We start from the raw sequence: 19,330 nt of genomic DNA, 5'->3' as shown, positions 1-19,330 counted from the left end.
TGGCATATCAATATTCGAATAGCAACCCAGAGTATTGTTTTGGCTCTTATATAATTATCGAGTTGCTTTTATCTATCAAAACACAAACATAAGCTAACAGGAACTCCGATCAAATCAACCTCTACCTCCACTCATCGTTGATGGTGCTGCTGCTTCCACATTTGCTACCCGTCGCGGCACTGTTGTTAGGGTCACTCTCCCATGTAACAGCTCCATCACTCGTCTTCTTGATATACTTATACTCAAAGCTTGTGTCAGAGGGAATCTTCACTTTCACAGTCCATAAACCCTTGGTGCTCGTGGATTCCTCAAGTGCAATGCCGTCAGCAGGAGCCCAGTTGGAAAGTTGGGTGATCCCGCCGACAATGTAAACCTTTTGGTCAGACGTTACCTCAACATTCTTGACACTGAATGTGATGGTGGTGTCGCAGGCTGGAGCTGCTTCGCAAACAGCGGGTACCTTATTGGCGCTGCTCTCGCCCCAAGCTGGAGGAACTACACCAGTGCGACGCTCAGCGGCTCCGACAAAAGAAGCGTAGGACCAGGTGAGGTGAACAGCGGATTTGGGAGTTCCAGTAGACTTATCGAACTGCTCCGCAAGCGAGCCATCCTTGGGAGTGTAGGTCTGCACAACAGCCACGAAGCCATCAGCATACGAAGTCACAGCCTTGACAATAGCCTTGTATGTCTTGCTGTTCTTGCGGTAGGTACCCTTGGAGACCTTTGGTACAAGGTCACTGAAAAAGGGGAGCGACACACTGTCAACAGTGATGGAGCCGATCTTGTTCCATTGGTAGACAGCAGCGTACAGTTGCTCGGCAGCGGCAAGAGTGGCCAAGTACCAGGGGTTGCCGTCGTAGTACACATCCTCGCTGTATCGACCGACAGCAGCAGCTTTACCTTTACCTCTGTTCTTGTTGACACCGTAGATGGAGCGGAAAGAGTCCACGACCGCCTTGTGGTTCGCAAGAGCCCTTGATGAACAAGGCTGGAAGGTTGAGTCTGTGCACTTCGAAGAAGGATCAAAGGTGTGAATCGAGGACAGAATAGAGTTGGCATCAAGGCCCTTGCGGCCATCGTTGACGTTGATGTTGGAGTCAATGTAACTGCCAGTCCAGAAGCTCTGCATAAAGCAGAGAACACGAGGAGCGTTAGCTGTGCAGTCGGAGCAAGATTTGCCAAGCTTCTTAGCAAGAGCAGCTCCCTCGATGAGAGCACGATGCGAAGCAGAGAGGGTGAAGAATGAAGATCCATTGACCTCCTCCCAAAGATCATAACCGGTTCTGTTCCAGAACTTGACAGTGTATGCAAGATCCTTCTCAATGACGGGCCAGACCTTATCGACAGCCTTGGAGCGGTCGCCATGAGAAACAAGCCAGTTGGCGTACAGAGTCAATGCAGTAGCTCTCAGAGGAGGGCCATCACGTTGAGGGCGACCCCAAGATCCTGTGAAAGCTGTGAGATTGACGTGGAACTTGGGCTCCCCAAGGCCGCCTGTCTCGGGACCACCAGATGGGTTGGTGACGCCCTGGAGCTTGGCTTGGGCAGAGACATAGTCGTCGATCTTGCGCTGGAGCGACTTGTCTCCATGAATGAAGCGCTCGACAAGGACTTTGTATGTCAAGGCGGAGTCCCGGGTCCATGTGTACCAGTCTGGAGAACATCTCAGTCATCAACTTTCGATAGTATCCTGAATAGTGACTTACAGTCTGGGTCTGCTCTCGATGGGCTTGCTACAACAGCACCAGGTGCAGCGCCCTGAGCTCGCTTGCCATCGGCACCAATATTGGCAAGGACGCCCTTGATGGAGATGTCGGCCTCTTTTGCAATGAAGCGATCAAGGCTGGAACCGCCGGGCGATGCAGTGGCCTGGCCTTGGAGGGCCGACAAGGCCGTGAGTCCATACAAGATCTGAGTAAACATTCTCCGTAAGTGCCGGAAGAAAGAATGGAAGTGAAGAACGAAAAGGCAAAGAGGACTGTTGATGCAAATTACTAGCAGAATAATCTCACTTATATATTCAACTCCAAAGACGCGGAATTATTCCCCATCACGAAACCGTTACGTCTTGCATATTTCCGACTGCACTATCGAATTAATTACGCCGAGAATCTCGAGCCTCCATAACCAATAGCGACGTCAACCCCAGAAACCCCGATTTAGCCTCATGACGTTTCTGGGGTAGGTTCGCTGATCATCCCATCATCCCCGCACTCGAGATGCTCCCCTGGGCTTAGCTCATCAGGTCACATCGGTCCTTTTGACGCACCAGATGATACTGATGAAATCGTGAGTGCGGCACGGTAATGTGCTATTCATAAGTATCGGGCCGTTTCACCTGTTTTATGAAGTGAACTGGATTGGTTTGAGCGTTTTCTCCGGCGGCCGTTGAATCTGACGATATCACATGGCTCTCGGCTATGACTTCGATGAGCCGAAAGCTTAACCATTGGTTGGCTAGACTCTTTTGGGTAACAACCGCGGCAGCCTGAGTGTTGGGATGAGATGAGCGTCTATAGCCGCGACGTTTGTCTCTCGCTTTTGGCTCCTGACTATTTTGACTGGTGGTGACATAATGATTTCATTTATGAGACAGATTTGATAAAATGCCAACGACTATTGGCTGGCACAAGGCCCACGTCGACAATGAGAACCGGTAAAAGACATTTGAACTACGTAGAATGAGACATATAAATACAAGCTCTTATAAGATGTTAATTTCTGAATGAACAATGGACTGTCTACGTTCGCCATGTTATCAATACCTTGAGTAAAATATTTTAGTTTTAAGTAGTCCTGTGAGTGATATAGGGTATCCTAATATCAAAACGAAAGCCAGTGCAGTAGCAAGGGCCAGCGTCTCCAGCCAACAAGTTAGCTAACAAAAACAGGGTATGGATATCCTGCTCAGTTTGATTTATTAGTCGATGTTTTGTCACTTTTCTTGGTTGGTGTCTATATCTAAGAGGAGGATATCAACTTGCTTTTTTGAAGTATGGGTTTAACAGTTACATTGATCTGCCTGTACCCATACCAACAGCACTCTGATAGATACATATCTATCTCATAACAAGGCTTGTTGAGCATTGCCAAAACAAACGAGAATAATGGCAACCGCCTTTCATTTTGCAATGTCTGCAAGAGTATGAGTCCCATGCTCAGAGCACCCTCATATCCATTACGTAAGGCGCAGTGGCAGAGTGGTCTAATGCGATAGACTAGAAATCTATTCTCCTCGGAGGCGTCTGTTCGAATCAGGCCTGCGTCGTTTGGGTATCCTTTTTGCAATGTCTTGCTTGGCATGGATTTAGTGCCATGTTCATAATTTTTGGTCACATATTCTTTTGAATTAGTTCTGTAGACTTGACCCGCGGTTGAATTATCATTTGTTGATTGCGGATGAGGCTGTGGAGGATACATAACTCTTGGTTGGAAAAGCCTGTATAGATAACAGCTACTGGATCACTCAGTTGATGAACCCATTTCGCCAAGACCCTCATACTCCCTCCCCTTGCTTACTGTATGTCCACAAATATGAACAGGACTGATTCCAACAAGAGGTGAATTTGTTTGTTTGACACGAATTGGTGCCGCTTTGTGCAGGTAGTCGGAGTTGGCTGTTTGGATCAGCATTACTTCTAGATGCGACTTCAAAGCTTGTCTCATCCGCACGGCAATGTACGATCTACAACATTGTCTATCATTTGAATTGACGATCTGAGCATTGAGAGCCAACAACCAAGACATCTCAAGATATGAGGATGTCTTCAAGTTCACAGGAATTCGGAGATAATCAGCATTCCTCATCCAACCCGTCTTACCAACAACCAACAGCCAAGAGCCAACACCCGCAAACCGGTTTTCAAACTGCATGCACGAAAGCCACAATTACTGCAATGAAAGTTGAACCAACTGAAACAGAAGTCAATTTCTCGTATACGGGTATCTAAAGTGGGTTTGACCCTTTCCTTCTAGAAGCGAAAACCCCCTTGTTCTCGCCTGAAGGGTCAGTTCACGACATCATTCCACGCAATTCGCTTCTCGCTTCTCGCTTCTCATCCCCAATAATTCTTCGCCTAAGGGAGCTTCATCATGCGAGTCCTCTTGACTTCTGGACCATCGTTGCCAAGATATCTGAATGTGTATAGACTGTAGCTCTCGTCAGCATATCAAAGTGAAGTGAAAATGGCGGCTGCACGTACCTCCAGTGAAGGTTACCGAGAGCGATATTTCGGCATCCAGTGACAAACTTTATGACATCCCTGTCAATGCCCTCACCCCAGAACGGCAGATTCGCCAAGGCCATGTGCCATCTTCGGTAGCAGTCATAGAGCATCTCCCCAATCTGGTCAACGGCTTGCTGATCAGTCATGCCCTGATCCTTCAGGATGAAGATGATGTTACTCTCTTCACCCTGGATCAAATCTTTTCGGTACGAGCACAAGTCGTTTTGTCTGCCGTTGTCAGCGGGGAGAATGGAAGGCTTCTGGAAGGTCTTACAATGTGACTAAATCGCAGGTGATTCGTGATATCGCCTGCATTGAGGGATGGTCCATGACGTTTTGGGGGATATCAATGCCTTCGGCAAACCTGAATGGCCCAGTTAGTGATGTTCTGTCGCTATGATTGGTCAAATCTCAGGCTTGGAACTTTTCTGCTCAGTGGCCAATTGGGCGCCAATCGAGTCGAACTACCGTGGAATGATGGCTTGCAGCTTGGCCAGAACAGGGATAGCCTTAGGCGAAGGTGAAACCGCCAAAAAACTTAGAAGACTTTTCCAACCGCGCTTGTGGTCTTCGGTCTTGGTTTTTTTCTTTTTACAATGACATTTACAGTGCAGCAACTGAAACCGCGGATCGCAATCAACAAGATGGTAGGGCACGGTACTTACTCCATGAGCCCAATGCAGGGGTAAGCTCCTACGCAACCAGCGCGCATGTCCATGTACTCTTCGATTGTAGGCCGTGTCGCCCTATGCTGGACGCCAACCTGCTGCAGCACTCCGACACAGTACATGGTAAGGTGCTTCTTCCATCTGTACTGTAGACTTGGGCTCGATCGCTCTCTGAAACGCATCCAGCAGGATTGGAGGGTATGTCGCAATGGGTTCTCGTCGGGCGATACTACGGGATGGATATTATCGAGGGTCGCGAGTGTGTAGATGACTTCTTCAGCTGCTTTGATGGGGTCATTGGCAAATGTTCCCTCGTCAAAGGCTATTGTCCTGTTAGCGGAAGCCAACTTTTTTTTCCGTTTTTTTTTCCCCAGCCGTGGAATTGTATGTATGTAAGTCTGCAAAGGCGGCGCGGGCCGTTCTAGAATATTGGAGTCTCGGGTTTTGTTTGCTTGACTTACGGTCATCGAATGCAAAGACCCATCCATTCCAGTCATTCATCAACTTAAGTGTTTCGAGATCAGCATGCGGGGCGCATATTGCGCTCATATAGGCAATATCAAGCCGACTCCAGATGACCGCTGTCTTATCGTTCATGCGCAATGCGCTGTATAATAGGGCTGTTAGCGAGCAATGTCTCAAACATTACCTAGATGGACGGCGTTGGACTCTTGTCCCAAGTGGACTTACGTTTTCAGCCATTCGTCTGATAAAGCTTTCGATGTCCTGTACAAGGGATTGACTTCTGGTTCCACTGCCATAATCGATGAAAACAGTGCTTCTGGAAGCTTAATCCAGTGACCCTCGGGTTCGGCAATGTTGACCGGGTTCAGACAGGCATCTTTTTGTGGTGTGGCTTCTCCAGAGCGGCTTGGAGGCGGTGTGATTAGGCTGGGTACCATTGTGTGTATGAGGATTTTCGTTTAGGCCGCAAGGTAAAGACTTGGACTTTGGGGTATTAATTAGCAAACGAGCTGTTCGCCGACAGGAACGATGTAGGGGACTGGCTACTTTTTGAGAGCGAGCGGGAGCGGAAGATACGGGGTTTAAGGGACTTTGCAACTCCACCACTGACCTGCATGTTGGCTGTTGGCTGATACTCATTAGCTAGAGCACCTTACTAGTATGTAGGCCTGATTCTTGTTTGTATCTGGTCTGCTGGTCCGGTTTTGATTGCAGAGGGAGTGTGCAGCCAGTGCAGGACAGTACGGGCACGACGCTAGAGATGGTCTCCGTGGACGGTTCCGTCTGCGTGCCGGGGATGGTTCCTAGGGGCAGTCTAGACCAAGTTAGTGGAGAGGGGGGGGCGGGGATGTAATAAAAGTGGGAGCTTGGCCAGGGGGAGGAGGAGGAAAAAAAGAATTGCCTGCTCTGAACCATCTTCTTGGGTTTATCCTTACATATTGCTGACAAGCAGTGCCGAGAGTGGACTGCCATCACCTTCCTGACACATCGACGTGCATAAGATACGCGAACGAACCAACAACCAACAGACAGACGGACAAACCAACAGCCCGCCACGGAGGTTCGCATTAATTGACTGCCCATTGCATTGCAACACGGCGTAGCTACCTATTGGTGCACCACCATACGAAAATGGCATCCGAATTACGACGTCCAAGGATCAATTACTCCAGATTGAGCACCTCCAAAGACGAGGTCCGTTTCCTGGAGATTGAACCTGCAAACACAGTCAACGATCAAGTCGTCTGTCGCCTCGTCACTCTCCCTTTAAGCCGAGATGTCGAATTCATCGCCATCTCCTCACTGCTCGGCGACCCCGCAGACCAAGACAGAATCATTCTCGACCGAAGTCCCATTCCCGTCCCCGTCCACATCGCCCTCGCCCTCAAACATGTCCGAGCCGTATTCTACCCCGCCGTGAGCAAATCGAGCGAGAGCCTGGGCAGGGAGAAAAAATCACCGAATTGGCTGAGGAGCCTTCTCAGGCATTTGGGTGGGAGAGAGATGGACAACAGGCCAAAGCTGCGGGTATGGATCGACTGCATCTGCGTCAACTCGATGGACTCGAGGGAGAATTCCAAGAGCAGAGTCATCATGTACCACGTGTACCAGCGCGCGCAGATGGTAGTGGGCTGGGTGGGACTCAAGATACCGCAGACAGATCTTGGTATCCAGCTCATCCAAGCATTTGACAATGCGATGCCCGAGACGTGGCAGGAACCCGGCGACAAAGAGGAACACCCCGAGAACTACTCACCCCATCACGAGTGGGCAATTCCCATTATCCACTTATTCGACCCCCAAAGCGACGCTGCCATTGGAACTGCAGACTTTCTCAACAGGAACTTCTTCCACCGGCGCTGGATCCTCGAAGAGATGGCCATGGCCAGGGTGCCGACCTTTTTAATTGGTGATGCGATCGTTTCGTGGAAGCAATTACTACGACTCAATCTTGCCATGGAGGAGTTCAAGGATCACGAGTCAAACGTCTGCCCCGCATCTACAAGGCCCATGATACACGAGTTTCCATTGGGCACGATCCATGCATTGCTGGATGAGTTTGAAAAGAGGAAGAAGATGGCAAAGATGGAGTCACTCAATAGCACCTCTGTCACAGGAAGTGTCACGAGCGCAGACTCGATAAGCCAACAGGACTCAAACACGAGGTCGATACCATGAACAAAAGGTCACGGCGTAGAAGGGATATCCATGTTTCAGCAGCTTTGATACCGCTTGATTTCTAGCACTTACGGACTTAGTTCACGTTTCTTATGTTTCAATAAAATACCAATTCGTTTCTAGAATCAACAAGTGGCATTCAGAATGGAGCCTCGGTGATAACGCGGGACTAGATCCAAGTCAGTTGGGGTTGGTTGATCACCACTATCGAGCGGACGCATGAAACGATATGGCTTGAGAAGGGCCATGCGGCTTCATGACACTGATTCTAGCTCCCGATCGAAGAACCTTTTCTGAAGCATCGTCGAAACCTGTATGAAGCGTTTTAATTAAACTCAATGTTGATTCCATGCGCTACGCCTGCTACGCCTGCTACACCTTCTTTTCTGATGACACTCTGAAGGTTACAACACCGCCTGTCACGAGAGCCAGAACCTCGGTACCGCCAAGCGCAATGCTACCACGATTCCAGAAACAGGGTCGCATTCCCAAGCCTTCCTGATCAGCGCAAAACACTGGAGAAAGGTAACAACGGCCACTAGAACAAATGAGGCCAGGATACCGAATCAAAAAGGGCTCAACCATGCAAAGACCTGGTGAGAGTTACGCAAACCACCACCATCATTCCGGATACCCTTCACTGATTGCATCAGGTGGCTGGCCCTGAGACTAGCCCACAATCCCTAGAGCAACGAACGGCTTTCTTCAGCGGCACGAAATTGTTTCTAGCTGCGGGCTGGCGGGTGAGGCTTAGTGAGGGACCCTTGACCTTGCCAGAATGATATAGCTTCGCTAGCATTGGTTTAACATCTGATACTGACTCGGATCGGTATGACATGACGATAAAGTGGCAATTAGTGTCTTGTGTGATGGTTTACTGATCAACAGACGATTACAAGCACATTGAGCCAAATCAGAGTCCGACACGTCTCTCTACTGCCATTCAATTCCGTCTCTCCAAGTCTTTGGAAAGACCGTTACCATACTAGTCAGGGACAGGGGTTATGACTGGGGCAAATTTGCTCTAGTGCAAACGGCTCTGAAAATAGCATGACCATTCTCTGGTGGCTGTTGTCTAGTGCCGAGCTAAATGATAGTGGTATGAGGAAATGATAACGAGGGGGCAATTCTGCGATCTTTGCGAATTGATGCAAAATCCATTTTCATATTTAAACGTATTCAGTACGATTAATTAACCCAATCTCATTCTATAGATTAGTATGCCAAGCGATGCAGACACGGACAACATTGGCATATCTAATGTTGCACCACTAAAGCACCTGTCAAAGGCAGCCCGCAAGACATGCCCGCAATGTACGGAGTATCAACAGGCACTCCAGGACCCTCTTGCTGGGAACAAGTGGGTATCAGCACGCGTTGCAGCAATCAAGCATAGGCTCAATCGTACGCCCTCGTCTAACTAAATAAAATCACTCATCAACGATGGAACACAAACCCCATCCCCATCGCCGCTGTAGAGTAACATGGTCTTGTCTAGTGTGCCCTGAAAATCCAGGCAGTAACCTTGTAGACTGTCCTTTTGCGGTTTGGCGCGGCCTGCGACATGAGCATTACGAATACTTTAGAAGTGCTAGTGGCTCTTCTGCAATTTGTTGTCTAGCTCCGGATAGCCTCCGGTCCGCTCCCGCACGTGCCGTTTAGTTTTATATTAACTCGGTGCTGCTCCGTAAAGCATGTGTCTCGTATGTATGTTGGTTGTTTGTTGTTGGTTCTTAACGTTACAACTCTCGCTGGAACTGCATGCATACTTACACAAACTTTGTTGGGTTCACCTTGCTTCGTGCCGAACTTGCATGATCAGAAATTCGGCATTTGGCTGCCAAGTTATCTGTTGCAGTAGCGTTGACGTACACAGTCGTAACGCCGAGGCAAGCTCATTTTGGCCACTGGACCGCAATGATATATCACATTTCTGCAATCCTCGCCTGCCATGTGGATAAGCGGGATCCACGAATTTTCTTAGCCTAGCAGTCGACAAAATATTTGAGACTCAGATTAGTCCTAGATGGTTGGGATCTAGTGGAGGCTCCTCTGACGTTCTCTGTCAGACAGGGGTCAATTAAGATATAGATAGCGGCAATCCCACGTTCAAGATGCAAGACCGGCATGTCGATCCATCGCCTGACATGTCGAATGTCGAATGAGGGAATATTCAGCGTTTAGATATGCGTAAGATGTTACCTAGTCTAGTATAGTGAGTGTTACGGATGTAGATATCCTTTACCAAAACAATCCATCTGATCTGATCTTCCATCCTATCGATGATCAAGCCTGACCTTCTCGGAGCGATGAGTCAAACGCCGACTAGGACTTTCGGAGCGAGTCCTCCATGACTTGGATGGTCTTTTGGATAGACTCCAACCCCTCCCGAGCCTGCAGATATGCATCTTCCTTCTCTTTGACCTCTTGAGCCATTCGCTTAAACTTCTTTTTCATTTCTCTCAGCAATGAATCCTCACTCCAGTCATTATCCTTTTCTGGCCTCGATCTTTTCCTGACGCTGCTGTCCCCTGATGAACCCTCTGATGGTGGTTCCGCTGGCTGTAGCTCATCAGGTAAGGCTGGTGTTGAAATTGAATGAGACAATGGTCGTTCTTCCGTCACGTCCGACTCGGCCGATGAAGTTACAACATTTGGATTGTGTTTACAAACTTGAAGATGTCTATTCAGGTTGTAAAGACGTTTGAAGGGAGACCCTTTTGCGGACCTCTTGCAGCCTCTGTTCGGGCATGGAAACGACTCTTCAGGGCTGGATGCTGCATCCTTGTGCGCTTCTGTCTGATGTCGGTTGAGGGTAAAGGAATTTGCAAATCTCTGCTGGCATTTCGGGCATGCAAAGTAAGATATGCTCTTCTGGTCACTGCTTGTATTTGAGTTTATTACTTGATGTGACGCTACGTAGGTCTTTCGTTACGTACCTAGTATTTTGAACAACCTGACCAACCAATGCAATATTAACCATTTGGTTGAATGGATCTTGGCGGTTCGCGTCTCCGTAGGTCTGTAGTATTGGATCTGGGGTGACAGCAGCTGGTAGCTCTCTAGTGAGGTCTTCCTTCGCGGACGTTTCCACGATGCCTGCACTGTTCCTCGGTAAGACGTCGAACGACCAGAATTCTGGATCTTGAGGAGCATGTTGGACTAAGTAAATCGGATCAATGCCGGCGCCATCATCAGTGAATAGGAGGCTGTCGATAGTAGGGTGCTGATCAAAGCCTGTACTACTAGGTTCAGGCATAAGAACGCTCGGTAGGCCAACTGCTAATCGTTAGAAGTGTCTAGTGAAGCAATCTCAAGGTATCTTACGTTCGTAGTAAGCTGCGCCAGAATTCTCAAGGAAGTCATAGGCAGCTGGAGCTGGCGAGAACGTCGGGGCAGGAGCTTTGAACTTCTCGGGCTCAAGATCACCAGGACCGATGATGAACATCCAGCAAACACCCCATAGTACCAGCAATGCAGGCAAAATAGTCCAGGGCATCGTCGTACAGACGTGCCGCATATTATTGGGAAACTCAAATATTATCTGAGTTGGGCGGTTCCTGCAATACAGTTCCTCATAGGCGGATCTGAATCTCAAATTCAACCTTCTGATAATCGACGTAATCAAATCAAACAGCCCTGAAAGAATTGTGTCTGTGAAATCTAGCAGCGAACTGTATTTGCTGAGTATGTCGGAGAGAGCTTTAGTTAACGTCATAAACTCGACAAACCGTACACTTGAAGGCGTACCCTTTCTAGCTTGCAAAAGTGGCAGCAATCGACTGTTAAGGCGGCAGAAACTCCGTGAGCGTAAAGACACTTCGGAAAGGAGCGCTTCAAGGTCGTGATACTGTGATGTCTCGACAGAAGAGGTGTTCAAATAATCGATGAAATCATCCAATGACTCGGCATATCGAATACTGTGAAGCTCAAAGAACGCCTGCTCCCATGCGCGCTCAAAGTCTGAGATGGCAGATGCAGCCTTTTCGACTTCGATACATTTTGTTTCGACCATAACAAGGCCGGCATAAATACCTTTGACCTCAGCGACGAGCTGCTCCTGGCTGATAGGTCGAGTCTCTGGTTGCTGCATCATCGTTGACTCGCTCCCAGAGGGTGGGTTTGGAAGGGAATCGCTTTCGGCTGTGTCTTTTGCAAGGGGCTTTGGGGCCATTGATGGACTATCGTTGGCACATTTGCTTGGTGGTACCGGCGCAGGAGATCTTTCTCGGCAATGCCTGGGAGGAATATCATACTTTGAGTTCACTGCCTGCTCTGGCAACCTACAGATGCTCATGTCGTCTCTCACGTATGCTTTGCGAGGCCTGTGCTGTATTTTTCGATGATTGTCCGAGTCAGCCACGGGCGCAGCAACTCTCGAGTCACTGGTCTCTACTTTGTCTGTCTCAGACCAGAGGTAGCGCCTTGAGAGTGGCTGTGCTCTCTGTGACTGACTTTGGCGTAGACATTCTAGCTCCTCTTCGTTATCTTGATGATGGCCAAGCTGAGGATTGGCCATGGGGGATGGTGGGTAGCTCTGCCAGAAGTATCGTAAACGAAAAAAAGTGACGAGATAAGAAAGGCTCGTGCTGTAAGGCTAGTTCGCTAAGGCAAGATCGACTCTTTTGAAAGACTGGATGTTGGGGGTGAGATCGAGGTTAATGAGTTTGAGGTGCCTTTTGGGGTGCAGCGGGGTTGGTTTTGGGGTGCGAGGTGAGGCAGTCAGCGAACCGGTTGCCTTACAGAACGGAGCCAATCAAGAATGTTTAGAGACGCCTCATTCACCCCGACCCCGGAAATGTAATTGGTCTTTTTTGTTAGGCATATTCCTTAGGCACTTGAAGATAAAAGTAGAACGCACCATACATAGACTATTGGTCAACTCATCAAGCCTTATCTATACAAAGGCTGCAGATGGCCTAGACATCTTACTACCTAAGCTTTGCCAACAAGCAGTAAACACCAATGAGATATGCCAACTCAAACGTCAGCTGTTAATGATGGTTCAACCTCGAGAGCAGACCTCTGTTCAAGTTTCGTAGCAAAATGGCTTTACAGTGGAAGTCTCAACAAAAGATTGCCTATGCTGCTATCGCATTTCGAAAATGGCGGTAAGGATCTCTCAGACAAGCCTGTCCTTGCATCACAATGACAAGCCCACGGAATCATTCAAAAATAAGGGGCCTCCAGAAGATTAATGCACAGCTATTGCTATGACTACTCACATTACACCGCTTGATAGAGGTATTGAGCTCCTGCGCCAGCAGTCCTTCTTATTTCTTTAGATCCTCTTTTCCAGAACCAGGCCATCTCCAATGGGGCTGCGAACTTGGTTTCACAACATCCCTGCGCTTACTACGAGTCTCGTTGGATGATATGGCTGGGAACGAACTGTCCCAACATTATGATCGAGGTTGAATACAGAGAAACGGTCTAAGAACTGACCATAATAATGTAGTGGTTATGGTTATAGGAGTTTGCAAGACTATATACATGAAAGGTAATGATGAGGATCCATTATTCAATTCCCTTGGTGACACCTTGGTAATGCGATTTTGCGACGGCACGACTGATCGATTGCACCCTTCCATCTACTGAGCACAACCCGACTTCTTACCCGTCACCCAGTCTGCGGGTGCAGTCGAATACAGAGACGAGACCAAGTAGCAACTGACGCCATTATGAGAAAAGCCAGCACAACCGGAGTCGCCGTTACACGCAGCAGCACAGTCGTCCAGAGTCGATGTGAAACCCGTTTCGACACTGAAACCGCCAGTCATGATGTAACCGCATTCAATCTTGAAATCGCCAACGCACTGGCCGTGTGCAGCAGGACAAGTGATATCCTGGTGAGGTGCCGCAGCCTCTGTAGTCGTGGTGGCTGCCTCAGTGGTTGTATCAGCCGATGTGAAAGTTGTCACGGCAGTGGTCTCTGTCGTTTCGGCCGCAGAGGTTACCGATGATTCAACAATTGTGCTTGTTGGCTCGGAAGTCGAGGTCTCATTGGGTACTGCGGTGGAAGTCGTCTCGAGGAGCGCGGTGGTAAGGGTTGTTTCGGAGAAAACGACTGAAGAACTCTGGGGCTTTCAAGGTCCAGCTACAGCAACGGCAGCGGCCGTAGAAAGCATGAGGAAACGGGTGGCGACCATGGTGAAGACCAGTGATTTTGAGCAACTAAATGAGTGACTGAAGAAGACAAGAAAAGAGTGAAGTTGAAGGTCGAAAAAGAACGAGCCTGACTACGTAATGGAAAGTCTCGGTCTTTATTTATCTCTTGATGGTCTCATCGTGTTCCCCAGAGAAAAGTCTCATTTCCACCAAATGCATCTGCGTCGACTCTAATAGGGATGCTTGACTGGAGTGGGCAGTAGAGTCGCGGAACCGAATTTGACAGGCCTGTGATCTTGGAGCAAGCAATTCCGCATCATCTTCCCCCTGTGGCTTGCCACCATTCAGATAGCTTACATGGCGAATGGGCGTTGCGCTAATGTGCAATCACGGACCTCAAATTCAGTGGCGCGAGTCAAGCTGAGCAGAATTGCTTTTCAGCAGAGCGATACCGTTATGTAAGGTTAATTTTACACTGCGACTTAATACAATAGCTAAAGCTTATTGCACATTCGGCTTGCCCCTGAAACGTAGGGCCAATAATCCTTCTAGACGAATAAGCTAGAAGCCGGCGAGAAATGTTTCCTCGTGACCAGGACCCCATTTTCTTCGGCAGATCATGCTACCATGTTCCGCTTTCTGCCGCTCGCCCATAAGCTTGTGCCTTTCTCATCATGGGACGTTACCCAGCCTTTCTTTATAGGTAAGCTCCTCATCAAGCTGTGCACCCTCCTTCGCCAACAGATCCGCTTCAGTATTCCACTCTCGCGGAATCTTCCAAAGCTGAATCTTGACAGCATACTCATGCCAGCGCTCTACCTCTCCAAGAAATACCTGCCACATATCCACATTGCTTACAACCGCTCCGTCGCTTTTCCTCCATCCCCTTCGTAGCCATGCTCGGATCCACTCTGTTGCACCTTTGACGACATATTCTGAATCAGTCGCCGGGACAAGAGTGGTGAATCCTTCGCTAGCCCAGTTCCTGTAACGAAGGGCGCCGATGATAGCTCGAAGCTCTGCTCTGTTGCTGGTTGGGTTGGCATAATCGCCCAATGGACCCTGGTTTTCCAGACGCTCGTTTACACTCGTAGTGGTATTTGGTTCCTGAGGTCCAAAAACAAATGCCCGTCCTCCCTTGGGTTCAACTTGTCCATTGCCGAGGCATGCACCATCGGTGTAGATAAGAAGGGACTCTGGATCATCCGCTCGAATAAATTGTGTTACAGGTGGGTGAGCTTTGCGTCCAATGCCTGCCGGGAACAGACTTTGAGGAGTTGCTGAAGGGGGCGGTTCAAAAACTGTTGGTAGGACTGATCCGCTGCCTCGAGACATTTCCATGTGGCGGATGGGGTCAGTCTCTCAATATCTAGAGCGCCAGCGCGGTCGAGATCGTCTTCATATTCTTCTGGACGTCTCACTCGCCCTTCGATCGCGTCATCGCCAAGGACGTCATCCATAAAACTGTAGTCGACACAGCAGCTTCCGCAAACGACCAAGCCATGATTCCCACAGACCAAACGGCCATCAGGTAATTCGACTGGGGAGTCGGGGGCCCAACTCATGTTGATGAAGTCTATCCTTAAGGATGGACATTTTGCCTTGGTAGGAAAATATACGTCTTGACGCGGAGAAACTCGTGCCTTGGATATGAGGCTTGAAGTTTGGCAGCGAATGCTGGGATCAATTCAGAGGAAAATCTCAGCAAAAAATTAGAGAATGAGAACCACTAGAAGGACGCAATTGATTAAGCCAGTTTCAGATGAATAGGTCGCGAATAATCTCTGCTGTTTAGTGCTGCAAGCCTCGGCCGCCCAAAAAATGAATTTGTTCAGAGTTGCAACAGTTACTCAAACTCATTGCGAGTCCCGGTGTTAGTCTTCTAACGAAGTGTCTTCGATTCACGAGTAGTATAGTTGGTGGATAAAGTACTCCACAATATGCCAGGCAGAAGCGATTGCACGGACCCTTCTCAACGAGCACAGGGTAATTACTTAGATATTTGACCTTCTATGGAAACACCAAAACCAATGACACTTATGAACAGATGCAATGAATTGGAGAGAAACAAGAAGAAGAGTGCCGAGACCCAGACCTTATATCTCCAGAGAGAATAGATACTAGATAGGTAGTGTTTTCTTTGACTTCAGCCATTCCTTTTACACAGGTACGGCACTGGGCTGCAACGTGTGAGTTTGGGACAAATCACAGCCTATACTCAGCACTGTAGTAATAAGAACCGTTTGGTTAAGTATTAATTGCTTCAATACACAAACCCCATTATCCTTGCGAGAGTGGCCAGTAAATTCTGTTGGCAACTACTATCACGAGAGTCGTTTTTCGAAGAGCGGATGATGAAACCTCCGTGGACATTTGTTCCTCCGGCAGGTCAGGTCACCCCACGGCAATCATTGGTCAATTCCATACCTTCCAACGCTGTCAACAAATATCGATTGATAATCGTAACAAGTATCCCGGTATCGTTAGTCGCATCATGGAAATATTCAAGCCCAAATAGAAACATCAGCAGGCAGCCTCAAAGACGATGACTCAAAGTACATAGGCTGTTGACCGCGTGCATGCCGAGACAGTGGCGCAAAGGCTCGGGTGACAGCGCTGTATACCATAATGAAGGGACGTTGAAGGAGGCATGATGAGGCTTCGTGGCACTCAATTGCAAGCCCATGTCATGCCATGAGCTTGGCGATAGCATCTTACATGAAGGCTCACTCTTCAAGCCGAAGACCCCATCGGAGGTTCTCCAAAGCCTTTTAACTGCATCAAGTAATTGCAAGCGTCTCATCCCCATCATCAACATGTACCTTCAATAGCCATGTTGCTCCCCCGCACTCCAACGGCGGTCTTTTATTCCTCCGCCACTAAACCACGAGAGTATGAGGCGTCGAGGTCTGGACTGGATCTAGCAAATGTTGATCTGGGGGAATCCGGGGCCCCAGGAAACTCACCCATGGAGAAGTTCTACTAGCACGAGACTCAGATATATAACATGCCAGACCACTCGCTTCAATCTTGGCCTCCCCAGACTCAACTCACCTCTACAACTTCTTGAAAATCATCATGACTGCCTATTCCAAGCGTGGAAGCATCGAGCAAAAGCCTGAAGACAATTTTGTCGAAATGTCTGTTGCTGATGGAGCTGAGAAGCCTGGTGTCCTTGTTGATCCAGAGGCGGATTACTCTGGTGCGGTGAAGAAGACGGATCCAGCTGAGATTCGTCTTGTTCGCAAGCTGGACTTTCGCATCATGCCTACTCTTTGGGCGATGTACTTCCTCAACTACGTGAGTTTAGTCCTGGCTGTTGGTAGACTGTGCTGACATTGGTAGCTTGATCGAAATGCCATTGCCCAGGCGCGCTTGAATGGTCTCGAAGACCATCTTGGCCTCAAGGGAACGCAGTACAACACGTGTATCTCAATCCTGTTTGTCGGGTATGATGAATACCTTCTTCTTTTGTTGCGAAGACGCTAACCTGTGATAAGCTACTTGCTCATGCAGATTCCATCCAACATGCTCATCTCCTCGAAACGCGTCCGTCCCTCGCTGTACATGTCCATCTGCATGATGGGCTGGGCCATCGTGTCAGCCTGCACCGCCCTCGTCAAAGACTACAAAGGCCTCGTCATCGTTCGATTCTTCCTCGGTGTCGCTGAAGCCCCCTTTTATCCAGGAGCCCTTTACCTACTGGCAATCTTCTATACACGAAAGGAGATTGCTATGCGACTGTCGATCTTATACTCAGGCAACATCTTCGCGACGTCCTTCTCTGGTTTGATCGCGGCAGCCACTTTCGGGACAATCGATGGACATCACGGACTCAAAGGCTGGCAATGGCTCTTCATCATTGAAGGTGTCTTGACCTTTGCAGTCGGCATCATCGGAATCTTTACTCTGGCTGACAGTCCCTTGACGACTCGATGGTTGACCGAAGAAGAACGACAACTTGCCCACGATCGAATGATACGCGATACTGTCGGTCTGGAAGAGAGCAAAGGAGCTCGAGCTGGATTTTTCCAAGCCATCCGCGACCCTCGCCTGTGGCTCTTCTGTTTTATCCAGAACATGCATCTTTCTGCTTGTTCTTTCAACAACTTCTTCCCTACTGTCGTCGGCTCCCTCGGCTTCAACAGCACCATCACTCTGGTTCTGACTTGCCCACCTTACCTTGTCTCTGGTTTCTTTGGATACCTCGCAGGATGGTCTTCAGGCCGATTCAACGAGCGAACTTGGCATATCACTGCCTGTATGGGAATGGCACTCGTCGGATACATCATCTCCTGTGTTACGCTCAATACACCTGCCCGATACATTGCTTGTTTCCTGTTCGCCAGTGGTGCATATGCAGTCAACTCAATGATTCTTGGCTGGGTTTCCGCAACGCTTGGATCAACGGCAGAGAAGAAGTCGGTCAGCTTGTCGATCGTCAACGTGATCGCCAACGCTTCGTACATCTACACTGCGTACCTGTACCCTAAGTCAGATGGACCGCGATATCTGATTGGAATGGCAAGCAATGCTGGATTTGCGACTCTGTGTATTATCGGCGTTTGGGCTATGAAGATCTGGCTTGTCAAGACTAACAAGAAGCTTGATCGGGAAGGAAACACAGGCGCTACCCGATACGCTTACTAGAGCGTGGCCTGGCTGGCGATTCATTTAGAACAGCTATACTGTGATAATGGATTGTGTCAATTATCAAAATGAATCGTAACATCTTAATGGTCCTTCATCAGTTAGTTACAATAAAGTCATCAACAATCACGCCTACCTTACTACATCCATCTGTATGCGCACCGTGAACCAGAAGCATCATTGATTTGAAACCGGTTGGTAGATGCCCTTAGAGACCCCTTATCCTGATGGGCAACATCTACCTCATCAATAGTCATTAGCCCCATAGAGGGCGCCTATGTTTGAACCTTGTATTCAATGTTGCAGTGACCTACTGTGAATGAATGGCCCAATGCCTCTCATCAGGGCGATGCAATGGGTGACGCATGGTTTACTCTGACTGATGGATTCAGCAGACAGCATTGAACGAAAGCTGATGCAAAAGCGCATCCAACCGGGCATCACGGCATGGACCAACCTATAAAAGGCGAACAAGGGCGAGCATGTTCTTCCAGTAAATATTTTGCACCGACTACATTCCACTGGCCAACGAGCTCACCACAACTCGCTGCATTCCACATAAGTCTCCGTCAAAATAACTCACCAATAATGGAGCATTATCCGTACAACCCCGCTGAGCGGAGGCCTAACCGCTCCGCATCCCCCCAATTTCCAAATGACTGGGAGGGGAACACTATGGAAGTAAGAAACACTCACGATGGCCGTATCGAATTCCGCATAACTCTGTTCGATTGGCCCTGCTCTACCTTTGACTGCATAGTGCCTTTAGATGAAGCAGAGAACCAGCGACTTGTCTACAAGACTCAATGGCAACGGAGGCATTGGATAAGCGAGAAGGTTCAGATAGAACTGGATCTCTTCACTGGCGGTATGTTTGAGGATGATGGCTTTTTGCGCCAGCTGAGGCAACTTGTACAGCTATCGCATGATATGTTGATGGGCGAGTTAAGGTTGCATTGCCTTAAATGCTGGCCCCATGAGGCTGCTTTGGGACCCGATTACAGACGTTGGATGGTGGGCGGAGAATAGTCTACG

General features: G+C 48.7%; 8 protein-coding genes and 1 non-coding gene; 4 read left to right on the top strand and 5 right to left on the bottom strand.

Annotated features, from left to right (window-relative positions):
• Window positions 1-121: 121 nt before the first annotated feature.
• Window positions 122-1,923, bottom strand: FFUJ_12586 (probable glucan 1,4-alpha-glucosidase; the record flags this gene model as incomplete). XM_023582209.1 has 2 exons in its annotated part: window positions 122-1,653; window positions 1,707-1,923. The coding sequence occupies 2 exons, from the start codon at window positions 1,921-1,923 to the stop codon at window positions 122-124; spliced, it is 1,749 nt and encodes a 582-aa protein (XP_023434773.1).
• A 1,262-nt stretch (window positions 1,924-3,185) lies between these two features.
• tRNA lies at window positions 3,186-3,267 on the top strand. Its single transcript has one exon. It is a non-coding gene (tRNA).
• An 809-nt stretch (window positions 3,268-4,076) lies between these two features.
• On the bottom strand, window positions 4,077-5,796 carry FFUJ_12585 (related to pentalenene synthase; the record flags this gene model as incomplete). XM_023582208.1 has 6 exons in its annotated part: window positions 4,077-4,149; window positions 4,203-4,454; window positions 4,501-4,590; window positions 4,892-5,216; window positions 5,356-5,501; window positions 5,585-5,796. 6 exons carry the CDS (start codon window positions 5,794-5,796, stop codon window positions 4,077-4,079), a joined length of 1,098 nt encoding a protein of 365 aa, XP_023434772.1.
• Window positions 5,797-6,490: 694 nt separating this feature from the next.
• FFUJ_12584 (uncharacterized protein) lies at window positions 6,491-7,537 on the top strand (the record flags this gene model as incomplete). The annotated part of the gene is made up of 1 exon (XM_023582207.1): window positions 6,491-7,537. The coding sequence occupies one exon, from the start codon at window positions 6,491-6,493 to the stop codon at window positions 7,535-7,537; it is 1,047 nt and encodes a 348-aa protein (XP_023434771.1).
• A 2,325-nt stretch (window positions 7,538-9,862) lies between these two features.
• FFUJ_12583 (uncharacterized protein) lies at window positions 9,863-12,056 on the bottom strand (the record flags this gene model as incomplete). XM_023582206.1 has 3 exons in its annotated part: window positions 9,863-10,418; window positions 10,477-10,816; window positions 10,865-12,056. 3 exons carry the CDS (start codon window positions 12,054-12,056, stop codon window positions 9,863-9,865), a joined length of 2,088 nt encoding a protein of 695 aa, XP_023434770.1.
• Window positions 12,057-13,128: 1,072 nt separating this feature from the next.
• On the bottom strand, window positions 13,129-13,686 carry FFUJ_12582 (uncharacterized protein; the record flags this gene model as incomplete). XM_023582204.1 has 2 exons in its annotated part: window positions 13,129-13,614; window positions 13,639-13,686. 2 exons carry the CDS (start codon window positions 13,684-13,686, stop codon window positions 13,129-13,131), a joined length of 534 nt encoding a protein of 177 aa, XP_023434769.1.
• Window positions 13,687-14,317: 631 nt separating this feature from the next.
• Window positions 14,318-15,210, bottom strand: FFUJ_12581 (uncharacterized protein; the record flags this gene model as incomplete). XM_023582203.1 has 2 exons in its annotated part: window positions 14,318-14,912; window positions 14,960-15,210. The coding sequence occupies 2 exons, from the start codon at window positions 15,208-15,210 to the stop codon at window positions 14,318-14,320; spliced, it is 846 nt and encodes a 281-aa protein (XP_023434768.1).
• Window positions 15,211-16,723: 1,513 nt separating this feature from the next.
• Window positions 16,724-18,295, top strand: FFUJ_12580 (related to putative tartrate transporter; the record flags this gene model as incomplete). XM_023582202.1 has 3 exons in its annotated part: window positions 16,724-16,945; window positions 16,991-17,094; window positions 17,146-18,295. 3 exons carry the CDS (start codon window positions 16,724-16,726, stop codon window positions 18,293-18,295), a joined length of 1,476 nt encoding a protein of 491 aa, XP_023434767.1.
• A 588-nt stretch (window positions 18,296-18,883) lies between these two features.
• Window positions 18,884-19,324, top strand: FFUJ_12579 (uncharacterized protein; the record flags this gene model as incomplete). Its single annotated transcript, XM_023582201.1, has 1 exon — window positions 18,884-19,324. One exon carries the CDS (start codon window positions 18,884-18,886, stop codon window positions 19,322-19,324), a length of 441 nt encoding a protein of 146 aa, XP_023434766.1.
• Between the last annotated feature and the right edge of the window lie 6 nt (window positions 19,325-19,330).

This window comes from Fusarium fujikuroi, chromosome FFUJ_chr08, assembly GCF_900079805.1.
Source record: "Fusarium fujikuroi IMI 58289 draft genome, chromosome FFUJ_chr08".
Taxonomy (NCBI): Eukaryota; Fungi; Ascomycota; class Sordariomycetes; order Hypocreales; family Nectriaceae; genus Fusarium; species Fusarium fujikuroi.
This window is presented reverse-complemented; position numbering and strand designations above follow the sequence as displayed.